Source organism: Carettochelys insculpta, chromosome 2, assembly GCF_033958435.1.
Source record: "Carettochelys insculpta isolate YL-2023 chromosome 2, ASM3395843v1, whole genome shotgun sequence".
NCBI lineage: Eukaryota > Metazoa > Chordata > Testudines > Carettochelyidae > Carettochelys > Carettochelys insculpta.
Window position 1 is genome coordinate 63,676,196 of NC_134138.1, and position 25,024 is coordinate 63,701,219.

Consider the following 25,024-nt stretch of genomic DNA (forward strand, 5'->3'; position numbering starts at 1 on the left):
CGTCGAGAATATTCCACAACCACCCTGATTCGGCCGTCTTTTCTTATAATAAGTTATTCACCTAGAATAATTCACTAATATGTAGGATGTCACAATATTAAAATACAATTATATTACTAGAAATAAAATTGAGTGCTTTTAATGTTTGTCAGTTGCCTTAAATCAAGGGTGGAGAAACTATAGCCGCAGGCTGGATCTGGCCTGTGGCTTGTTTGGCTCTGGGCCGCAAGGCTCGGGGACCAGCACCCCGCCCCCCGCCCCCAAAAATGGGAGCCTGGGCTGGTGCTCCAACTCCACAGCCCCCCACAAGGCTGGAGCACTAGTGTCAGCTTCCTGCTGCGCTGGGGAAACCCTGAACCTTACAGGTGAGAGCCAGGCAAGACGGAACTGGATCAAGACTGGGGAATCTGCCTATCCCAGGGAGGAAACGCTGTCTTGTTCAGGGGCCACATCAGTAAGGTGTTTTTATTTAATTTTTTATTTTTGTTTTGCTTCTCATGTTAATGTGGCCCTTGACTGATTTTTCTGTGGGGCAGTGACCCCCAGCCCCCAAAAAGGTTCTCCACCCCACCTTAAAGTTCAACAGTACTATGGTGTTGTATACAGCGAACTGTTAGTACCAGAGTCTTATAAGTTTTTCACTCATTTCAGAGGGGATTCCCATGAACCAGGCACACAAGATCACATACCTGCTCTTCTGAGATCCAAATTATGTCTACACACTTGATGTTACCCTTACATGTCTGAATATAGTACTAGTCGAAGATTGTTGTACTTTACTCACCAAAAAAACACTGACATTGACGTAGAACAAAAAGGAGAAAGTACTGGCCCAAGAAAAGCACTGCCTATAGTAATTTACATGGATAACATTGTATTTTCTGTTTCAAAAGTGATTATAAAGGCTGGACAGCTCTGCACCATGCTGCTTTTGGAGGATACACTCGCACAATGCAGATAATTTTGGACACTAATGTGAAATCTACTGACAAAGTGGATGAAGACGGGGTATGTAAATATGTAATTGTTTGTATTCTGTTCTCTCATTGCAAACAAACAGGTAATTACTATTAACAAACTTGTTTCGCTGTTGATTGTAAGAGACTGTGTTTATGACAATATATTTTATTTGGCAAAAGCCTTACTCTTTTGTTCATGATAACAAATACATTGTTGAGGTTTATTTATAATTAGTGAAATGCCAATCCAAGTTCTAAGAGCTTCTACACAACAGAGGATCAATATCATTAATACAAAATGTAAAGTACAAAATAATTTAAGGCTCTGCTAATTATACACTATGGCCTATGTTAGCAGTGTAGAAGAACATAATGGCCGTGTCTACACTAGCCCAAAACTTCGAAATGGGCAGCAGATAGGAATAAGGTGATTTCGAAGTTGCTGGGGTCCTTTCAAAAAGGAGCCCCCATCTGGACAAGCCGCGCGGCGGTGAGCCGCATCAATTTCAAAGTTCCGCGGCCGCCGGCATTCTAATGAGGCACTGAATATGTATTTCAGCCCTTCATTAGTATGGCCATTTTGAAGTTTTGGGCTAGTGTAGACGTAACCAATATCTTTTGGCAGGGGACAAATCCCCTTTCATAGCTGAAGACTTCTTGTGTGAAATGATGTATCAACAGTCCCCTTTGAGAAAGCAGTGACGCTCAAGCAATAGTTATTACTAACCATGGGAGAGAGATGGCAGTTTTGGTAGCTAGGGTTCAAAGCATTTAAAACATGCCAGTTAAACACAGCACGTCAGGTTCCATCTAGAAGCTAATCAGAAGCTATTGTGCAGCCCAGTGTTTGTACATTGCTCATAGAACACAGGATGGGTTGATATTTGGGGAGATTCACACAAGTGCCACAGAGATCTGGAAGCACTTCTTTTCCTGCCCATCAACTTGCAATGGGATATGTACTTCCAAGCCATTTTACTGCCTTTAACAATCCTCACCATTGCCCTTTGTTTTATGCAAGTCACTGTGGACACACTCCTCTTCAAGAGCTGCTTGCAAATAATTCTCTGCAGACCTATGACCATGCTGGTGGAACTAATTTGGGATTCTTCTTTTCTTCTTCAACTGATTGCTCATGTGCATTCCAATTTGGGTGTGCGCTGGCACGTGCCCAGTTGCCGGAAGCATTTTGCCCTAGCCGGTAGCCCTAGGATTGGTGTGGTGCCCCCTGAAGTGGTGCCCATATGGCCGCTCATATATGTACCACCTGACCCATCTCCCACTCAGTTCCTTCTCGCTGCGCTGTCAGTTGCTGGAGCTCCCTCATTGTTGAGCGTTTGCTGGTAGCCTTTATTGTTAAATTAGTTGATAGTGAAAACAGTTGTAAATACTTTAGATCGTTGTCTTTCATCTGTAAATAGTTCCACTTAGCACCTCGTGAACCAAGGCAGGACTTTAACCTCCCTTGGCGCCTTGGCGCCAGGGGGTACCTGGCTCCCCGGGGTTTAAAACCTGCTCAAAATGTGGCGAGTGAATGCCCAAAAGCAACCTGCATAGGGGCTTGCCTGAGCTGCCTCGGTGAGGCCCATCTCTGGGAACACTGCTCTATTTGCAAGGCCTTCAAGCCTAGGACTTTGAAAGACAGAGCTCAATGGCTGAAGGTACTACTAATGGAATCAGCACTGTGCCCAGACATTTCCTTAGCGGGAGCTCAGAGCACTGCGTCATCGGTGCAGAGCGCTCTGGTGCTGTCAGAAAGCTCCTGGCTCCAAGAGCAGGACTCAGTGCCTAGCGCCTCCTGGTGCCATAAGAGCCGGTGCCTGGTGCCTTGCAAGAAGAGGAAGCGTGACTGGGGTCAGTCCCAGGAGAGGAGGAGGCGACAGCAAGCATCGGGAGAGTCTGCCAGATCACCCCGTGACTGGGGTCATGAAGGGTGGGCATCGACTCCAGCGCAAGGCGGAAGCCCGTGCTCTCCCAGACTGCCCACAGTGCAAGGCCTCATGCAGATCACAGTGTTGCTGCAGACGCCACACCGGGAACCTTCATCGCCCCAGGTACAGGCATCTGAACAGCCTATGGGGCCCCGGCACGGTTCCTGACGCCGGTGAGGCCACCGCAAACGGTCGCCTCCCTCAGTGCTCAGCACCAGACGGTGCAAGGCACTCAGGAACCGATAGGCACCATGGGACCGTCGGCACTGCCGCAGTCGTCGCCTTTGGAGTCAGACTTTTTTTACTCCCACTCAGTTCGGAACGGAAGTACAAAATCATCCCAACGCAGTGGACATCAACACCGGCCCCAACGCCTCTCGGAGGGGAAGTGGCAAGTGCCCCCCCAGGTGCCCCACAATGGACTTTCTGGACCCCGGGGGCAGTCCATGAGGCACAGGGGCAGGCTGTGGGACTCCCAGATAGGGAGCCCAGCACTCCCCAGGTGCCAAGATTGGCACCAACTGCTTCATTGGGAGCACCCCCAAGAGAGCAGGTGGAGTCATTGGCACCAGCACCAATGACAGCACTAACACCGGCACCGGTGCAGTCAGCACCAACCCAAACATGGGCACCGCCCCTGCAGGCACCAGGACCTGTAGTGCAGTGGGCATCGGCACCAACAGAACTGGTGCCATCCCAGGTGCCAAGTGGCCCCATTGTCATGGCACCTTACTGTGTGCCACTAGGGGGCCCTTCACCCCAGATACCAAGCACGGCACTGTGAACCACAGTGTCGGGGACTCAAATGGAGGTACCTGAACCCCCCGCACCGATGGGTTTGGAGGGCGCAATGCCCTCGTCCTCATCCTTCCCAGATGAGGCTTTGGCTGGATCCTCTGCATCCCCAGTAATGGAGGATGGAGGAGCGTACCAGCAGTTATTGAGAAGGGTGACCCAGAGTCTGGGGGTGCAAGCAGAAGAGGCCAGGGATGAAATAGACCCTGTTACAAATATTCTCTCAACATCTGGACCTACCAGGGTGACACTGCCCATTATAAAAATAATTGCCACAGAGCAAAGACAGTGTGGTAGACCCCAGCCTCAGCCTTACCCATGGCTAGAAAGAACGAGTGCCGGTATTTTCTCCCAGCCCAGGGCAATGAGCATCTGTTCACCCATCCTCCCCCTGACTCCCAGTCGTGGATGCTGTGAATAACAGGGACAGGCAGGGGTTCAGGGGCCCTCCCCTAAAAACAAAGAGGACAAATGCTTAGACCTGTATGATAGAAAAGTTTATTCTGCAGGTGGCCTCCAGTTGAGAACTGCTAACCAGCAAGCCATGGTTAGCAGATGTGCGTATAATACAGCCAGCTCCATGGACCATTTTGCTGAGCTGCTCCTGCCAGAGACCACGTTGGACTTTACGGCCCTGGTGGAGGAACAGAGACTCATATCTAGAGTGGCACTACAGGCCACACTAGATGCAGCGGATGCGGCCACCAGGGTCATGGCCTTGGGTATAGCCATAAGAAGGGGGGCACGGCTTCCGGTCTTGGGACTCTCGCAGGAAGTGCAGCAGTCCATACAGGACCTCCCCTTTGAGGGCCTCTCCCTATTTCCAGAAAAGACTGATAAGAAGCTTCATAGCGTGAAGGACTTACGGACCACCCTACGCTCACTAGGTCTGTATACACTGGCGACCCAGAGGATACACTTTACCCTGAGACCCCGGTTCAGACAGTTCCCACAACAGCAACAGGATGGGAACAGGAGAAGGGGCCGCCATAATAGGAGATGTCAGGGCCGCCAGACACAGGATCAGGGCCACCAAAAACCCTTATCAGGGTCTAAACACCAGTTTTGATGGGGCAGCAGGAGCAACGCATCGGCCACCCCCACGGTTCCAGCTCAGGATTTATTTTCATTCTGCCTATCCCCATTCTACTATGCATGGTGCAGTATAACGGCAGATCAGTGGGTTCTTCGCATGGTAGAAGAGGGATATGCTATCCAATTTTCTTCCTACCTCCCTTCCCACCCACTTTCCCTGTCCCTCTTCAGGGACCCCTCTCACGAGACGGTTCTCATGCAGGAGGTAGAGGCCCTCCTTCAAAAGGGGGCTATAGAGGAAGTTCCCAAAGATTTCTGGGGGCAGGGGTTTTATTCCCGTTATTTCCTAATTCCAAAAGCGAAAAGGGGATTAGGGCCAATCTTGGACCTGCGAAACCTGAACAAATTTGTGAAAAAGATAAAGTTTCATTTGATATCCCTGGGCATAATTATCCCAATGCTGGGACGAGGGGACTGGTTTGCTGCTCTTGACTTACAGGATGCGTATTTTCACATAGCAATCTATCCACCTCACAGTAGGTTCCTCCAGTTTGTGCTGGGGAAGGACGATTACCAGTTCACGATCCTTCCATTCTGCCAATCCTTGGCCCTGAGAGACTTTACCAAATGTATGTCAGTAATGGCGGCCTTCCTACACAGGCAGGGGGAGCACCTCAGACGACTGGCTGATCCAAGGTCGGTCGCAGCAACAGGTGCCACGACATGTGCAGCTAATAAGAGAGATATTCGACACACCAGGCCTCCTAGTGAACGAGGCAAAGTCTGTACTAGCCTCAACTCAGGTCATGGAGTTTGTGGGCAACCAGTTAGATGCAGAGCAAGCCAGGGCCTTCCTGCCCCAGAGCAGGATCCACGCCATGGAGTCTTGCATACAGGGTCTAATCAGGTTCCCAACCACAACAGCCAGGGGATGCCTCAGACTGTTGGGCCACCTGGCAGCATGCATGTTTGTAGTCCAGCATGCCAGGGTGCAAATGCGCCATCTGTGTCTTGCCTCAGTATACAGACCTGTCAGGGACCATATAGACAAGTTAGTGACAATCCCCCCAAGAGTGTTAACGGCATTACTCTGGTGACTAGAGGCCTGGTCGTTCTGCATAGGAGTGCCCTTCAACCCCCTGCAGCTCTCCCTCTCCCTGGTCACATATGCCTCGGACCTGGGCTGGGGGGCACACTTGGGGGATCGCCAGACTCAGGCTCTGTGGAGCGAGACCGACGCTCAGCTCCACATAAATGTGCGGGAGCTCAGAGCGGTTTGGCTGGCGTGTGAAGTGTTTCTGAGATAACTGAAGGGGCAGTGTGTCACAGCACAGACAATACTACGGCAATGCACTATATAAACAAACAAGGGGGTGCATGCTCATCGCCCCTGTGTCTTGAGGACCTCGCACTCTGGGACTTCTGCATCCAACACCAGATTCTCCTGAGGACGTTCTACTTGCCTGAGGCTCACAACTCCCTAGCACACCGTCTCAGCAGGTCCTTCATGGACCATAAATGGTCACTACCCACGGAAGTCCTGAGTTCAGTTTTCCAGAGGTGGGGACGTCCCCGGGTAGACCTCTTCACCACCCATCTCAACGTGAAGTACAGGACATTCTGCTCTTACCAGAACTGAAACCCGGGTTCTTGGGAAGACGCCTACAGCATTTGTTGGTTGGGACCCTTGCTTTACGCCTTCCCACCGATACCGCTCATCCACCAAACACTGCTGAAAATTTGGTCGGATCGAGCATCAGCTATCCTGGTGGCCCCAGCTTGGGCTTGACAACACTGGTACTCAACCCTCTTGGAGGTGTCTGCTTGTGACCCAAAGGTGCTTCCTTTACGCTTGGATCTGCTGACACAGGAGAAAGGGAGACTGCAGCACCCTAATCTCCAGGCACTACGTCTCACAGCATGGAGGCTGCATGGCTGAGACCGATCGAGCTGGCCTGCTTCGAACTTGTCAGGAAAGTATTGTTAAAACAGCAGGAAGCCCTCCTCGAGGGTAACATATATAGCCAAATGGAAGACGTTTACTATATGGGCCACTCAAAGGGGATTATCCCTGGGAGAGGCCCCAGTACCTTGTATCCTAGACTACTTGCTGGCCGTAAGCCAGAGAGGGCTGTCAGTATCCTCCCTGAAAGTGCACTTAGCAGCTATTTTGGTGTTTCACCTAGGGCCCTGGATGTAATCGGTGTTCTCAGACCCTGTGGTGAAAAGGTTTGTGAAGGGGATGGAAAGGGTCAAACTGCAGGTTCGGGCCCCCCCACCAACATGGGACCTTAATTTGGTATTGTCTAAGCTTATGGCTTCCCCATTTGACCCCCTTGCCCCTGTTTAATGTTATTCCTTAGTTACAGGGCACCATTTGTGGTGGCCATTACCTCAGCCAGAAGGGTGTCAGAGCTCAGGGCCCTGACGGTGGACCCACTTTATATGGTGTTCCACAAAGATAAGGTCAGGCTGAGACCCTTCCCAGCATTTCTGCCAAAGGTGGTCTCCTCCTTCCACATTAACCGAGACATCACCTTATCAGTGTTCTACCCAAAGCCCCATGTCTTCCCTAGGGAGCAGAGCTCATACACTTTGGATCTCCGGAGGGCACTGGCCTTCTATATGGACAGGACCAAACCCTTCCAGAAGTCGTAGCGGTTGTTTGTTGCAGTGGCGGACAGGATGAAGGGATACCCAGTCTCCTCTCAGCGGATCCCCTCCTGGATAGTGGCCTGTATCAGAGAGTGCTACAAACTGGTGGGGGTTTCCCCTCCCCCGATCAAGGCTCACTCCACAAGGGCACAGGCGTCCTCTGCAGTGTTCTTGGCCAGGGTCCCTATCCAGCACATCTGCAGGGTGGCCACTTGGTCCTCCATTCACATGTTCGCAGCGCATTACGCAGTTACACAGCACACACGGGAAGATGCTGCAGTGGGCAGAGCTGTCCTGCACTCCTTTCGGGGCTCCGACCCCACCTCCTAGGCATTGGCTGGCATTCGCCCAAATTGGAATGCACGTGAGCAATCACTTGAAGAAGAAAAGACAGTTACCTGTTCTGTAACTGGTGTTCTTCGAGATGTATTGCTCATGTCCATTCCCAAACCATCCTGCCTTCCCCTCTGTTGGAGTAGTCGGCAAGAAGGAACTGAGCAGAGGACGGGCAGCGCCTATATGGGCAGCCATACAGGCACCACTCCAGGGGGCACCATACTGACCCTAGGGCTACCAGCTAGGGCAATAAGCTTCTGGCAACTGGGCATGCACTAGCGCACACCCAAATGGACATGAGCAACACATCTCGAAGAACACTGGTTACGGAACAGGTAAGTAATTGTCTTTTCCTGACTCTCAAACGTGTGTTCTGTGGATCATTGATGCAGGACAGTTTTAATTCTTTTTAACATCTTGCTTTCATTAATTGCAAAATTGTGCAACATTAATGATCTACATCCTTTGTATAGGTTTTACTGTTTCCTCTATGCAGTTTGTTTTCCCTTTAATGGTACAGGCATATAAAATTAAGCACCTGGAACAAGGTTTTATAACACCACTGAAATCATTCAGGATTTGTGCTGGTGCAATGAGATCAGACTCTTGCCTTTGAGGAGTAATGGAGGGGAAGGGTTGTACATTCCTTTCAAGCATAGTGATTACTAATAATGTTTTGGTATCTTTTCTGTCCATTGAAAGAACACAGCTCTTCATCTTGCTGCGAAAGAAGGACATGCAAAAGCAGTGAGGCTGCTTCTTGACTGTGGTGCCAAAATAATCCTCAACAAAGCATCAGCTTCTTTTCTCCATGAAGCAATTCACAATAGGCGAAAAGATGTAGTTTCAGCTGTCATTTTGAACAAAAGGTGAGATGCCTAAATAATGCTTTCTAATAGGTTTACGTATTTATTGCCCATTGTCTTCTCTTTTTTTGCTTGCAGTACTGAGCATGCACTATACTACGGTTGAACAGATGCATATTCCATATTCAAAAGACTGTTATAATGTGTATAATGAAAATGAGAAGAAATGGCAAATAAGTAATAGTCATCAGCTTTAGGAAGGAAAAACTCCATGTCAGGGCAATTGTTCAAGGACTAAAAGAAACATAGCAAGAAATCAAGAGATGTGAGTAGTTCTTACTCTAGAATATGGTGCTGCAGTGGTACAAAGATAGCTTTACATTAGAGCTGTTGATTAATTGCAGTTAACGTCAGTAATTAACTCAAAAATTAAAAATTAATTTTTAAATTAAAACTTAACTGTGATTAATCAGTTTTAATCACACAGTTAAACAATAAACTATCAGTTGAAATTTATTAAATATTTTGGATGTTTTCCATATTTTCAAATTATTGATTTCAATTACAACATAGACTGTAAAGAGTACATCTACACATGCCCCCCAGTTTCGGAAGGGGCATGTAAATGAAGCAGGTCAAAAATGCCAATGAGGTGCCGATATGACTATTCAATGCCTCATTTACATAATGGCATCAACCCAGAGCATCGAAAATGTTGCTTTCGAATTGCAAACTGGCCGTGTACTTTGAGAAAAAAAATTGGGAAGAAGCGTGCTTTTGAAATCAGGGTTTCCTTTCAGAGGAACCCCATCTGCACAGCTTGTTTGTGATTCAAAAGCAGCACTTTCAATGTGCTGGGTGGCTGCCATTATGCAAATGAGGTGCTGAATATTCATATCAGCACCTAGTTACCATTTCAATCTGCTTCATTTACATTCCCCTTCTGAAAGGGAGGGGAATGTGTAGACGTAGCCAAACTGTATACTGCCTGCTGACTATTACTTCCATAATAAATATTTGCACAATAAAAATGATAGAAGTAGTAGCATTTTTCAATTCACCTCATGCATATACAATGTGCAAGTTGTTTATTGTGAAACTACAACTGATAAATGTAGCTATTTTGTCACATATCTGCACACAAAATGAAAACAGTGCAAAACTTGAGAACCAAAAAGTCCAATCAGTCCTGCTTTTCCTATTGAGCCAAAGCTAAGACAAATAAGTGTGTTTATGTTTAAGGGAGATAATGCTGCCTGTTCCATTTTTTCCACAAAAGACCAACACAGGGTTACATTTATATTGATTTGTTAAATGCCACAGTTGAATCAAGTGCAAAAAGAATTGCGCTTTCTCCCCCGCACCCACACACACACTCATACATTCCTACACTTATGCAAGTGAAGAGTTGCATAGAGGCAGCAAAAAAAGCCAAAACATAGTGGCTACATCTTCACTATGGTAATCTTTCGAAAGAAGTCCTTCCAGAAGACCTCTTCTGAAACACCTTCTTTCAAGAGAGTGCATCCACACACAAAAAAGCAGATAAAAACAGTGATCTTCTTTTTCGAAAGAGCGTGTCCACACAGCCCCCCGCTCTTTCAAAAGAATGGGCCAGGGATCGAAAAATCAGGCCCCATGAGGACTGCTCATTCGAAGAAAAGGGCTTGCGGAGCGTCTGCACACATTTTCTTTCAAAAGATGCCTTCGAAAGAAGGAGCACTTCCTGAAATGGGAGTGGAAGAGGGCTTCTGAAAGGAGCAATGCGTTCTTTTGATTTAATGTTGAAAGAACTCTTTTTGTATGTAGATGCTCTGCTGGTTATTTCAATAGAGCCTCTTCTTCCGAAAAATATTTTGGAAGAACTTGCTGGTGTAGATGGGGTCAGTGAGTCTGGTGTGTCTGCCTGCATGCGTGAATCTGGGCCTGTGAGCTGATCATACAGCCTGTTGTCTGTGGGCTATCTTATTTTTATCTAACTGGGTGGCTCTTGTCACAAACACTGAATTCTTTTCTATGTCTGTCATCAAGAAGCCAGCCCAGATCTTGTTCTCAACAAGTCCTTCTTTTGCCTCTGCAGCACCTCCATATTTTTCTCTGATCCTGCCCAGAGCAGATTGTATTAGACACCACCTGTCTCCTGGCTCTGGCTTTTGTGGTCCTGAAGTGTCTTTCCATTTAGACACATACACAGTCCTCTATTCACATGATGGAATGTTACAAAGCTCAAGGGTTATACAAGTTATAAAGTTACAAAGCTTGCAGAAAGTTACAGAACTTAAAAGGTTACACTAGAAATGACTGAAAGTTACAAAACTCACATCCTCATTATACTGGATTGGGTGGAGGCATTTCACATCACTGCCTGTGTCTTGTTTACAATTTCACCAGAGAGTGAAAACAGACATTCTAATGGGACTTTGCAAAGTATTTATGTAGCAAATATGCTAAACATTTGTATGCTCCTTCATACTTTGGCTGCCATTCCAGAGAACATGTATCCATGGTTATGATGCTCATTAAAAAAATAATGTGTTTAATTAAATTTGTGACTGAATTCCTTGGGGGAGAACTGTATGTCTCCATCTCTGTTTTACCCTCATTCTGCATTTATATTTCATTTTACAGTAATCTCCGGTGATGACTCAGAAATGTTGTTCTTTTTAAGAGAGCTTTGGCTACAGATTTGAAAAAATGCAGATAGTACCAATGTAAAATTTATAATGATAGCTATACCACTCAACTGAAGGTTTAAGAATCTCAAGTTTCTTCCAAAATCTAAGAGGGATAATGTGTGTATTAAGCTTTTAGAATTCTTATGAGTGCAACACTCTGGCACAGAAACTACAGAACCCCAAACCACCAAAAAAAGAAATTCACTTTCTGTTGGTGTCATCTGACTCAGATGATGAAAATGAACATGAATCATTCCACACTGTTCTGGATTGCTGTTGAGCAGAACCCATCATCAGCATGGATACATGTCCTCTGTAATAGTGTTTGAAGCATGAGGGGACATGTAAATCCTTAGCATATGTGGCATATAGATATCTTGAGACACTGGCAACAACAGTGCCCTGCAAATGCCTGTTCTCACTTTCAGGTGATAATGAGATCAAGAAATAGGCAGCATTATTTCCTCCAAATGCAAACAAATTTGTCTGTCTGAGCAGTTGGCTGAACAAGAAATAGGACTGAGTGGACTTGTAGGCACTAAAGTTTTTGCATTGTTTTATATCTGAGTGTAGTTATTTTTATACATAATTCTACATTTGTAAGGTCACCTTTCCTGATTAAAAATTGCATTACAGTAATTATAATGAGATCTTGAAAAATACTATATCCTTAGTTTTTACAGTGCAAATATTTGTAATAAAAAGAAATATGAAATAAGCACTGTACACTTTATATTCTGTGTTGTAACTGAAATCAATATTTGAAAATGTAGAAAATAGCCAACAATAGTTAAATATGTGGTATTATTTTACAAGTTAACAGTGTGATTAATTGCATGATTAATCATGATTGATTTTTTTAGTCGCTTGACAGTCTACTTTACAAACAGAGTTTTAATCAAAATCATACAAGTCACACAATTCCAGGGATTTGATATAGAATTTCTGGGTAAAACTTTTGCAGATGTTTACATACACGAGGATGATTCAAGGAAATTTGCAAAAAGCTAAATGGTTTCTTTGTGTTGATCTTCACTTCAGAGAATGTGAGACTCCCACACTTGAACTATTCTTTTTGGTGACAAATCTGAGGTATCAGTAGAGAAGGATTTGGAACAAATTCAGTAATTAAACAGTAACAAATTGCTAGGACTAGAGGGTGTTCACCCAAGAGTTCTGAAGGAACTCAAATATGAACTTGGCAGAACAATTAATTGTAGTATATAACTTATCATGTAAATGAATCTGTTGCAGAATGGTGGATAGCTAATGTAATTCTGATTTTAAAAAAAAATAAATAAATGGTGCTACAGAGGTAATCATGGCAAGTACAGTCCAATAACCTAATCTCAGTACCAGGCAAACTGGAAATTATAGTAAAGAAAAGAATTATTAGGCACATAGATGAAAAAGTTTTGTTTGGGAAGAGTTAATGTGGCTTTCGTAAAGGGAAATCATGTCTCTTCTATCAGCTAAAATTCTTTGAGGGAGTCAACACACATGTGGACTTGGTTGATTCAGTAGAGATAACGTATTTGGAATTTCAGAAAGCCTTTGAGAAGGTCTCCCACCAAAGGCTCTTAAACAAAAGTGGTGAGCATAGTGGAATATGATAGATGTCTAAAAATCATGAATAGTATGGAGAAAGTAAATAAGGAGGTGTAGTTCCCCCACTTCATATAACATGTACACCGATCAAATTTATGGGTGATAGAACAAACAAAACAAACCTAAGGATATATTTCTTCACGTAACACATAGTCAACCTGTGGAACTTGCTGGCAGGGAATGTTATGAAGGCCAGTGTAATTGACTGAAAACAGAATTAGATAAATTCATGAAGGATAGGTCCATCAGTGACGATTAGCCAGGGTAGTCAGGGATGCAGCCCCATGCTCTGGATATCCATAAACCTCTGACTGCCAGAAGCTGGGATTGAATGATGGGGGATGAATTTCTTGAAATTTCCTTGTGCCTGGCCAACAGGATGCTGGGCTAGATGAAGTATTGGTCTGACCAATATGGCCATTCTTGTGATCTTATGTTCTTGAGAGTTTTGTAGGTATTTAGACAGGACATGTTATCTAGGTCCGTCAGTTTGCTAAACTTGTTGGGCTCATTTCAGGTGTGACAGAATTGCACCGTTTTCTGATCACCACTCATGCTAAGAGTAGTGGAGTGGCATCCAGTATTTTATTATTATCGTCAGAATTTTGTGAGCCCAAGATACAGACTTCAGTATCAGTTTAGAGTTCATAATGAGTCCAAGGTTTTAAGAAGAACTGAGTATATCCATGTGATTTGGAAAACATGACAGCTTAGCTGCATACAGGATTACGCATAAATCATTCTTGGGGAAACATCCAGGGATGTTATTCTGTTATGGCCTCAACAGCTGGTTTTTACTTATAGGCATGTAAATTTGTCATATGTTGTAGTTAACAAAATAATTCCTAAAATAAGAGCTCATCCAGTCTAAACATAATTAGATTTCAAAATAACATAATCCATTTTTCTTTCATTATAAAGCTGACATTTAGCTTCTTATCCTTCATAGAGTAGCATAGAATTCATTCTCCACTATTGCAACTTATTCTTACAGATGGGAAGAAGCTGTGATAACATTTTCTCACTCTTCTCCTGCCAATAAGTGTCCTTTGTTGGAAATGGTTGAATATACTCCTGAGTCCTTAAAGGTAAGACTGCTTAGTCAGTGCATTAATAATTTATCTCATTTTTAAAAATATGAGCAATTGCAACTAAATCTATATTTATAAAGATTTTATATCTGCATGTACAAATTTTCATGCTCAGGTAAAAAGGGTAAATTTTTTGTTTGTTTATAAATATGTGCAGATATAGATTTGTACACATCTTTATTTCTACTGTAAATATGGAATGAATAATTGTTTCTGTTAGAATGGCTGCTTTATTGTTGAATATCATGGAAGTTACTTTTCAAAAATATGGAAATATTCCTTTTTATTTCTGAACAGTCCAAATTTTCAGCAATCATAATTCACTTATGCAAATTAATTTTTTTTTCAATCCTGAAAGTTGGTTTTGGACAACTGTATGATTGAGTCTCCAGACGAAAAGACAAGCCGTGACTTCTATGTAAGTGGAAGAAAAAAAGTAATTAAATTAGTTTTACAATTAGATATGACTCACCTGCAATATGTTTATAGTAATAAATTATTTGTTAAAAATTTGGATTGTAGCAAATTGACTGTAATATAAACTTCAGCAATTTATCGGTGTTCAGTTTTGCTAAGATAGCTCTTGTAATGAATCTCGAATCAAAAGTTATGAATTTCCAGAATATGCTCTATTTTCATAACCATGAGAACAGGTGGAAAGTTCACTTTTTGAGTCAAACACACATCTGGTTTAAGTGTTGCAGATATCTTCAGTGTTCATAGATTTGCACATACTTCCAAACCCAGAAGAGACCATTCTGACCATCTAGCATGACTGTGGCCACATCTGCACAGAGCCTTTCTTCAGTGCTTTCGCCCCAGTGCTAAGCAGGGTTCTCAAAAATACAAATGGTTTTCTATCTGAATAATCATGCAGTTAATTAGTATAGCCGCTTGAGATCTCCCTGCCATCAGAGGCTGCAGCTGGTGGTAAACAGACATGCCTCTGCTGGCAAAAACCCCTGTGTCGTCAGCCCCTTATCCCTGAAAAAAGTCAGGGTTAAGGAGCTGGTGACAGAGGGAGTGGTTGCCAGCAGAAGCAGTCCACACAGCCTGTTTACTGCCAGCAGCAGCCTGTACTGGCAGGGAGATCTTGTGTGGCTGTGCTAATTAGCCATGTGATTATGCAAATGGGAAGCCATTTACACTTTTGAGAACCCTGTTTAGCATGGTGCTGCTGGCAGCAGCGCTGAAAAAAGGCTCCATGTGGATGTGTCCCTCTTGTATAACACAGCCCACAGACCAACCCCAAAATAATTCCCAGAACAGATCTTTTAAAAGAACATCTAGTCAATGATGGAAAATCTACCTTGACCTAGATCCCGTATAAGTTGAGCACGTGGGTGACCATCTGGGAGAGATTCAAACGTTACTCAGCTGATTAGCAAAGCACCTGCAGCCTGCAGTGTGTGTTTCTATTGGTCATGAATGTCTGCACATGCCTGAGTACACATAACAAAGTTTATTCTGCACACAGCTGAAAACAATTAGAGGGATTATTGCCCATGACCCTTCACAAATTGTTTCTGTGGTTAATTACTCTCCTGAGAAAAAATGACACAATATTTCAGATCTTAATTTGTCTAGCTGGTACTTCCAGCCTTCCTCTGCTATATTGATGAATCTGTTACCAAATATTTGTTCCCTGTATACCTCTTTACTGATGAAGCAAGTCATCCCTCTAAATTCTCTTTGTTCAGCTAAGTAGGTTGAGCCCTTTGAGCCTCACTATATGTTTTCTAATACAGGTTGAACCCCTGTAGTCTGGCACTCTCTCACCCATGAACATCCAAATTCTGGCATTATTTTAGTTAGGTGGATGACCACTCATCATAGGGGTGGTTCTGTTTCCCATGGCCCCATAGGCTGTGTCTACACGTGCCCCAAACTTCGAAATGGCCATGCAAATGGCCATTTCGAAGTTTACTAATGAAGCGCTGAAATGCATATTCAGCGCTTCATTAGCATGCGGGCGGCAGCCGCGCTTCGAAATTGACGCTCTTTGCCGCCGCGCGGCGCATCCAGACGGGGCTCCTTTTTGAAAGGACGCCGCCTACTTCGAAGTCCCCTTATTCCCATGAGCTGATGGGAATAAGGGGACTTCGAAGTAGGCGGGGTCCTTTCGAAAAGGAGCCCCGTCTGGACGCGCCGCGCGGCGGCAAGGAGCGTCAACTTCGAAGCGCGGCTGCCGCCCGCATGCTAATGAAGCGCTGAATATGCATTTCAGCGCTTCATTAGTAAACTTCGAAATGGCCATTTGCATGGCCATTTCGAAGTTTGGGGCACATGTAGACACAGCCATAAAGTTTCTTTACAGCCACAAGTCCCGGCTCTTAGTGTTCTGTGCTGTTATTTAGTTGTCATTTACCCCTGAATGTTTTCTAAGAGCCCCTTTAGGCATTGGAAGTGTCGGTAACGTGCTAGATGGTATCGACTTCTTGTGGTTCAGCAAATTCTCTCCTTTGTCACCAGTGCGGTCCCGAGGGTGCCGAGCTAGAGCGGTTCAGCCTGTACTGGTGACTCTTCCTGCAGCCCTTTCCCATTTATGAATATCTGTCTTGAATTGTGGGCACTAGAACTGGACACAGCAGCAGTTGCACTGGTGTCAAGTAGAGAGGTGACATAACTGCTCTGTTATTACTTGAAATTCCCCTCTTTATGCCTCCTAGGATCATATTTGCTCTTTTGGCCTCAGAGAACTTCTGTTCAGCTGATTATCCACAACAGCCAAGTCTTCTTCAGAATCACTGTTTCCTAGGATAGACCCTCCCGGTTTATAAATGCGGCCTCTGTTCTTTGTTGCAATATGTATACATTTCCATTTAGTCATATTAAAACATAATATATTGTTAGCTTATGCTTTTTACTGAGGTACCCAGATCACTTTTAATCAATGAGCTAACCTCTTCATTATTTACCATTCCCCCTCCAATTTTTATGTCGTCAGCACACTATATCAGTGATGTTTTTATGTTTTCTTCCGTCTCGTTGATTAAAAAGTGGTATATAGCATAGAGTCTAGAACTGATCCCTCCAGGACACTGCTGGAAAAAACATCCACTTGGTGATGATTCCCCATTTACAGTTATCTTTAGAGACCTACCAGTTAACCAGTTTTTAATCCATTTAATGTGTGCCACGTTCATCTTATATTTTTCTTTTTAATCAAGGATGTCACATGTTACCAAACAAAATGCCTTAGAGAAGACTAAGCCTAATACATCAACACTATTACCTTTATCAGCTAAACTTGTAGTCCCATCGAAAAAGAAATCAAGTTAGTTTGATAGGATTTATTTTCCGTAAACCCGTGCTGCTTTGTCTGAATTACCATATGATGCATTATTCTTCATTTTTTGAGTCCCATGTCAGTCACTTCATTATCTTGCTTGGGACTGCTATGAAGCTGACAGGTCTATATATACCAACATCTTTCTAAAAAGTGGCGCAACAATTGGTTTTCTTCTGCTCTTCACAAACTTTTCCAGAGTTCCAAGACTTGTAGTCCCATCGAAAAAGAAATCAAGTTAGTTTGATAGGATTTATTTTCCGTAAACCCATGCTGCTTTGTCTGAATTACCATATGATGCATTATTCTTCATTTTTTGAGTCCCATGTCAGTCACTTCATTATCTTGCTTGGGACTGCTATGAAGCTGACAGGTCTATATATACCAACATCTTTCTAAAAAGTGGCGCAACAATTGGTTTTCTTCTGCTCTTCACAAACTTTTCCAGAGTTCCAAGACTGATTGAAAATCAGTATTAATGGCTCAGTGAGCTACTCAAATACATCTTTAAAAAGTTTTGGATGCAAGTTATCTAGTCCTGCTGATTTTAAAATGTCTTAAGTTTCATAACTTTGCTGTTTAACATCTTTCAGAGATACAAGAGGACTGGAAGGAGCGTTACTGTCATTATATTATAAAACTGTAGTCTCTTTTTTTACCAAAGGCAGAACAGAGATAGTTATAGAATGCTTCAGCCTTTTCAGTGTTATTATTGATAATTATAACCTTGAACAGATACAAAATTTTTATCCACATCTTCATCTGTCTGCAAAAATGGTCTACAGTCACATCCATAGATGCAGATACCTAGGTATAAAGCAAATATATGCAAATTTGCAGTGTTCTAGACACAAAATGGGTATTCACCTCTGCATCCATTTCTGCAAAAATGAACCACAGTGATCCTCATCCTCATTTGCTCATGCAGATACACCACAAATATAAAGTGAATATTTGCAGAGTTCTATTCTTGATTCTACCAGTTCTATCTTGTAATGTACAAATTACCTTGTCAGGATTCTTTTTGTTCCTAGTATATTTAAAAAATTGCTTATTTTCTTTCACTCTGCTGACCATTACTTTCTTCTTATGTCCTTTGGTTTCTCATATCTGTTTTCTGTAATTCATGACTTTTGATTTATATGCATTACTATCAACTTCCCCTTTCTTCCATTTGTTCTGTATAAATTTCTGTATCTGCCTTTACACCCCCTCTAAAACAGTTTGTTTTTCTAACCATTATGTGCTTATGCTAAATGTGAATTTGACCTTTGTGTACAAACAGGCACATTTTATGGCTCAAAAATCTTAAACTATGGACAATCACCATATGGATATCCAAGGAAGCAGGATATATGTTAAAGTTTTTTGTGGCTTTTACAGTTGCACTAAGTTTGGATTTGTATTAAAACATTTCATGTAAATTTTCACACTGGATTGTGTGAATAACATAGAACATAATTTGGAAAATATAATATGTTGTGGTTTCTTTCTTATATTACTCTATAACTTCTACCTTGTAGTCAATGCTAAAATAAAATAAAAATCTAAGAAATAACTATTTAAAAGATACAGGATCTTCAGGAAAAGATACATATTTTCTCAGTCAGGGTATTTTAAGACCCCTTTTATTTTACTGATAGTTATGATAATCCATAGTAATTATACATGATCGCTGTGATTGCATTATTTTACTGGTTGATTGATAATTACAAAGTATCCATGTTGGTAGACATTCTGCCATGATAGTCATATTTTTTCCAAATAATATTTTTTGTTTGCACTAATGTACTAAGATTGAACTACTCTTGTCAATATTGTCATAAATATACACTAATATATGGGTTTAATGTGTAGATTGAATATAACTTCAGGTATCTTCAATGTCCACTAATACTTAACAAAAAAAAAAAGGCAGATGAAGAAATTGTCTACGAACCTCTTACCACCTTAAATGTAAGTTCTGTTTTTTTTTTAACTATCAAAATATTGCACATTGGTATCATTGGAACTAAAGGTAAGAGGTTTTTTTTTTGGTTTTTTGGTTTTTTTCAAACTGTAAACCCTCTTTTCCAGCGATTTATAACTCAGCAATTTTAAAGCACATAACAGGGTAGTAAATTGCTAGGTGAAGTTCTTATAGATTGTATAACAAATATTTTAACTAGTTGTTAGGTATAGGTAGAAATTATGAACTTATTTATGCACTTAAAAATACTTGGAAGGGGTCAGTGCATGTGGACATCCATGTACCTAAGCAAACTCATCCTTCATCACTTGTGCCCTGTTCCTGAAATGTAAACAGAATTATAAAGCATTTCTAAGAGAGCAATCTGGCCTGGATACATGTGGTCATGATGTACGCCCAGCCTCCTTTCTTCACATGTACAGTGCAAAATGTTTTATCCTATTCTCACACAATATTAGCCTCAAAGAATATTCTGTTTTTTTTTCTTTTCTGTCCTAATAAAATTAGCTAAGTAAGCTAACTTCAAATACACTATAACTTTAAATAGCCTAGAATTAATATGAAGTTGAGTGCAACCCCAATTACCCAATCTAATTGGGGCCTGGGCCAGATCAGATAACAAAAATTTCTGATAAGGAAAAGAGTGGGTAGCAGGACTCCCTGCTGCCAGCCCCATGCCTGGTGGGGTTCCCTGCTGGCTGGTGGTTTGGTTAATACTGAGAGCTGGATAATGGAGACTTGGACAAATAGGATCCTGTTTTACTGAAATAAGTGGTCTAAACCAGGAGTGAACAAAGTGCAGGGGCAGGCCCCTTCAGGGGGTGTGAAGTTTCGTAAGGGGGGTGGGACACAGCACAGTCGGTTGCTGAGTCTCCAGCTCATCCATCTAGCTAAAAACGTTGCAATATGTTACTATTTTATGTATGTATTCACATTTGTATACCAATTAATAACCTTTTTACAGTCTACATACTTATTTTCTTACACATAACGAAAGAGGTTGTTTTTTTTTCATGTGAAAATAACTAACATTTCCATCAGTTTGTATTACATTAGACACATTAGGAGGGCCAGTAGGGACAAAAAGTGAGGCTTGATGTAAAAAGTTTGCTCACCTCGATCTAAACTATTGATATGTAACTTGATCAGTCAACTCAAGTGGATATACTGTATGTTTAACACATCTTCTTGCACATTTTGTAGGCAATGGTACGTCATAATCGCATGGAGCTTCTCAGTCATCCTGTATGTAAAGAATATTTGCTCATGAAGTGGTATGTATCTGTTTATTGGACTCCTAAAACAGATTTTAGAATAAACTGTGGTTTTTAATCTCATAATCAAGTTTTTAATAAAATGGAATATACAGAGAAACGCATTACTATAAAAATGTTTTATATTTCCTATGGGAAAGATTTGTTGTGTTGGGAGGATTGTATTTCAGTGGTTCTTTTGTGATTGTGGGTTACACCGTGCAAATGCAACTGTATAAATTGTATCAGGAACTGGTCTTGCCCAGGGAGTTCAACATGAATAAATTTATAATAGCTGTCACTAGGGTCTTTTGGCCCATATCTGCTCTTATTTCCTATGAAGTTAATGAAGTTGCGCCAGATTTTCTGTTATGGAAATGAAAATAAAACTTGTGTCAGTATAGATTGGGCTGAGTTTCTGTCTCTTGCAAGTTCAAAAGACTCTGCAAGAATCTTTGCTAACATTCAAGCAGCCTGTCAGTGGTTGAGGTGTTCAAAAGATTTTTATCAGGGTGAATGGGTGGAATGAAACTCACTTAAATTCTAAACGTAAAATTAGCTTTCTTTGTAACCTTTTTTCATTTTTCACTTTCCAGGATGGCCTATGGGTTCCGAGCTCATATTATGAACCTTGCCATATATTCTCTTGGTCTCATTCCTCTGACTCTTCTGATCACCCGCATACGGCCAGGGATATCTTCCAATGCAACAGAAGTCCATGAAATAGGACCACTGGAAGATGAGGTGCTATTTTTAATTAGTAACAATTTGTTTATCATTTTAAGGGTGACAAGATAATTGAAATGGTTTTCTAGAATAATTAGTTACTTAATAACAGTTTTTCTCAGTCAGGGCTACATGTACCATTGGTTGTACACAGAGGTCTTCCAGGGGGTGCATCAACTCCTCTAGATATTTGTGTGACAGGCTACATAAAAGAATACTAGTAAAGTAAAAACAAGCTACATAAAAAACACTGGTAAAGTCAGAACAGCAGAAATGTAGCATTTTAAAGACTAACAAAGTGATTTTTTCGGTGATGAGCTTTTGTGGGACAACTCATCACCAAATAAATCATTTTGTCAGTCTTTAAAGTGCTACATTTCTGCTGTTTTGTTTTGTTGGAGTACAGACTAACACAGCTACCTCTCTTACTGGTAAAGTCAGTACAGTTTAAAAGTTCACTTGTTTCATATGCCTTACGCTGAAATGTAAGTACAATATTTCTATTCCAATTCATTTATTTGACAATAAGATGGCAGAAAGTCAGCAAGTTTTCAGAAGTAGCCTTCTGTGACATTTTTGCATGTTTTTGTAACTTAGTAGTTTTTAAGTGAGGGGTAACGTGGTGGTATGCAAAGCAAATCTGACTCCTGAATTGGGCACAGTAATCTGGAAAGGATTCCCAGGATTTTCAGGCTTCTTTGTCAGGATTCTTCCCACAACCCCCCATGCACTTTCTAAATTGTAAAAATGTTGAGGACGGGCTTCTGTGCAGCAATATGTGTGATAACCTACTTGAGAAACAGAATGCTATCACATAGTACAAGACTTAATCAGAACACATGCGCACAAGTATAAGTTGTGTATGCAGCCTGACTTTTCACCTACCTCCTTTTGAATGCTTCACTCTGGATCCTCAATATTCTGTTGATAGGTAGTTTGGAATTCATTTTTTGTACATTACCATGAGTCATACTGTGATTCACACACAAATAAAAAGCAACAAGCTAAGGGCAGGAAGAAACTAGAGAAAATGATAGATGTTGCTATGACATGGTGAGATAAGAACCCGAGGACTGAAAAATAGAGTTGAAGGTTGTAATAACAACATGAAACATATGCCACTTTAATGTTTGATGTGGTGATGGTATTGCTTCTTGTCTTTAAGTTGCTAAGAAAACTCAAGCAATTATTTCAAAACTCTGCATGTTTGTATTATTTTGTGAAGTCACAACGTCCAAAATGAATATTAAACTGAACATAAATCAGCTATGGGAACAGGAAAGAGGTGCGGGGATGGGGGGTGGAGGAAATCTAAACTAGATTGTAATATATCCTCCCCACAAAATCTATAAAACCTTGAAAATAATGTTAATTTCAGGGTGCCATTTATACACACAGTCAATATAATTATAAATGATTAAATGTGCCTAGGAGGAAAATCTACAACACCTGGTATGCTGCTGACATCAGTAACAAAAATGTCAAAAAATAGGACGTATGTGATCTCAGTAGCTGTGTGTGTGACTTTAGAGCCAAGGCTTATGCATCTTGTAGATCTTCCTGGAATATACATCCAAGTTTTGCCCTCTCTTTGAACCATACAGTGACTCTGAAGGCAAGATAGGACCAGGTGTGAACCAAGTGCTTGAGGCAGCACAGTGTATAAATACAAGGCAGAATTTGGCCCATGGTTCAGATTTAAAACTCATTTGTTTCTTTCAGGTAATAGTTGGCACACTGGCAAGGAAGTAAGAGCTCTGTTGCTGGCACATGAATGGGTCTATGAAATAGATATAAGTAAGACAAAGTCTGAATTTATTTAGAGAGTATGAAATTGAGTGATAGTGAAGGGGTGAATGTGTGGCACTCCACTGCTGTCTTTTATAATGGCTGCCTTGATAGACATCACAGAAGAGGAGCCAGCTAAGCCCATCTGCACTCCCCTTAAGTACCATGAAAGGGTTGCATTTTGCTAGCCTGTACATAGACCATCTGATGGAGCTGGAAGGAGCCTTGACAGGTCATGGAGTCCAGACCCCTGCACTCACAGAAAGACCAAGCACCAGCTCTCGTAGATTTTTTTTTAAATCTGTTTGTCCCAGTTCCTAAATAGCCCCCTCAGAGGACTGAGCTCACATATTACACTAGGGCTACGTCTACACGGGGATGCTACATCGAAATAGCTTATTTTGATGTAGCGAAATCGAAATAAGCTATTTCGATGAATAGCGTCTACACGTCCTCCAGGGCTGGTGCCGTCGACGTTGAACGTCGATGTTGGACAGCACTACATCGAAGTAGGTGCTGCAGGGGAGGGTCTACACGCTAAAGCGGCCCAAATCGAAATAAGGGTGCCAGGAACAGCTGCAGACAGGGTCACAGGGCGGACTAGCACTTCCGGGGCAACAGCAAGCCACTCCCATAAAGGACGCTTTCCAGACACATGTAGCCTGCACAGCACGCGGTCTGCAGAGCCACAAGCACGCACACCCCATGGAAGCAGCATGGACCCCCAGCAGCAGCAGCAGCAGCAGCAGCAGCCAGAGGTCCACACACCCGCCACTGCAGGAGCAGTGCTTGCCCTGCTTAGTGCCATGCAGGAGGCAGCTGACCATCTTTTATTTGAGGAAGATGAGCTGCCCCCAGGGGATGAGGAAGCAGCCCCAGACCTTGCTACCCTCCCAGCCCACCCCTGCCACACATGCCGCCGGCCGTGGAGCCACCTTATGAGCACGGACTGGTGGGAGTGGCTGGTGCTCGGCGAGTGGGACAACGACCACTGGCTCCGGAATTTCCGGATGAGCCGGCAGACATTCCTGGAGCTCTGCCAGTGGCTCACCCCTGCCTTACGGCACTAGGACACCTCCATGCAACGTGCCCTCACGGTCGAGAAACGAGTTGGCATAGCTGTCTGGAAGCTGGCCACTCCAGACAGCTACCGATCCGTAGGGCAGCAGTTTGGCGTGGGCAAGGCCACCATCGTGGCTGTCCTCATGGAGGTAAGAGGACCCGGGGGGGGAAGCCTGGGGGGAGACCGGGGTGGGGAACCAGGGTGGAGGGCCAGACACACCCTGCACACCCCTCACTGGTGCTCTCTCATGTCCTTCCCCTGTAGGTCATCCGCGCAATCAATGTCCTGCTCCTCCACAGGCTCATGCGGCTTGGGGACCCGGATGCTGCCATCACGGGGTTTGCCAACCTGGGCTTTCCAAATTGCTTTGGGGCTCTGGATGGGAACCATATCCCCATCCGTGCCCCGGAGCACAGTGGAGGACTCTTCCTCAATAGGAAGGGATACCATTCCGTGGTTCTCCAGGCCTTGGTGGACAGCCGGGGCCGCTTCCTGGACGTTTATGTTGGCTGGCCTGGCAGCACCCACGACGCCCGGGTATTCAGAAATTCGGGCCTGTGCGGCCGGCTGGAGGCAGGGACCTACATCCCTCAGTGGGAGATCCCTGTGGGGGACACCACCATGCCCATCTGCGTCGTCGCACACGTGGCGTACCCCCTCCGGCCCTTTCTCATGCACCCCTACACGGGCCATGTCACAGCCAACCAGGAGCGGTTCAACATGTGCTTGAACCATGCGCGCCAGGTGGTTGAGCGCACTTTCGGCCACCTCAAAGGGCGCTGGAGGTGTCTCCTCACCCGCCTGGATGCAGGCCTCACCAGCATCCCCCAGATTGTGCGCGCGTGCAGCGCACTCCACAGCCTGGTGGAGAGCAAGGGAGAGGCCTTCTTCCAGGGCTGGACTGTGGAGGCTGGCAGGGCCGACGTCCAGCCACCCGCTGCCCCCCAGTCGCCAGGTCGACCCTGAGGGATCCAGGTCCGGGAGGCCCTTCGGGCCCATTTTGACCAGGCTGCGGGGTGAACGCAGGCAGGGCCAGCTGTGGGTG

The 25,024-nt window shown here is 43.6% G+C and overlaps 1 protein-coding gene across 2 annotated transcripts in view; it reads left to right on the top strand.

Annotated features, from left to right (window-relative positions):
* Nucleotides 1-25,024, top strand: part of TRPA1 (transient receptor potential cation channel subfamily A member 1) — a 76,205-nt gene that overhangs the window by 34,592 nt on the left and 16,589 nt on the right. Inside the window, exons 13-19 of one of the 2 annotated variants that reach the window (XM_074987083.1) lie at nucleotides 894-1,008; nucleotides 8,414-8,580; nucleotides 13,795-13,888; nucleotides 14,250-14,309; nucleotides 19,038-19,136; nucleotides 20,353-20,423; nucleotides 20,999-21,146. In XM_074987083.1, the coding sequence (XP_074843184.1) occupies nucleotides 894-1,008; nucleotides 8,414-8,580; nucleotides 13,795-13,888; nucleotides 14,250-14,309; nucleotides 19,038-19,136; nucleotides 20,353-20,423; nucleotides 20,999-21,146 (754 nt within the window). The remainder of the gene's footprint in view (nucleotides 1-893; nucleotides 1,009-8,413; nucleotides 8,581-13,794; nucleotides 13,889-14,249; nucleotides 14,310-19,037; nucleotides 19,137-20,352; nucleotides 20,424-20,998; nucleotides 21,147-25,024) is intronic. The other variant, XM_074987084.1, reaches the window with a different exon arrangement.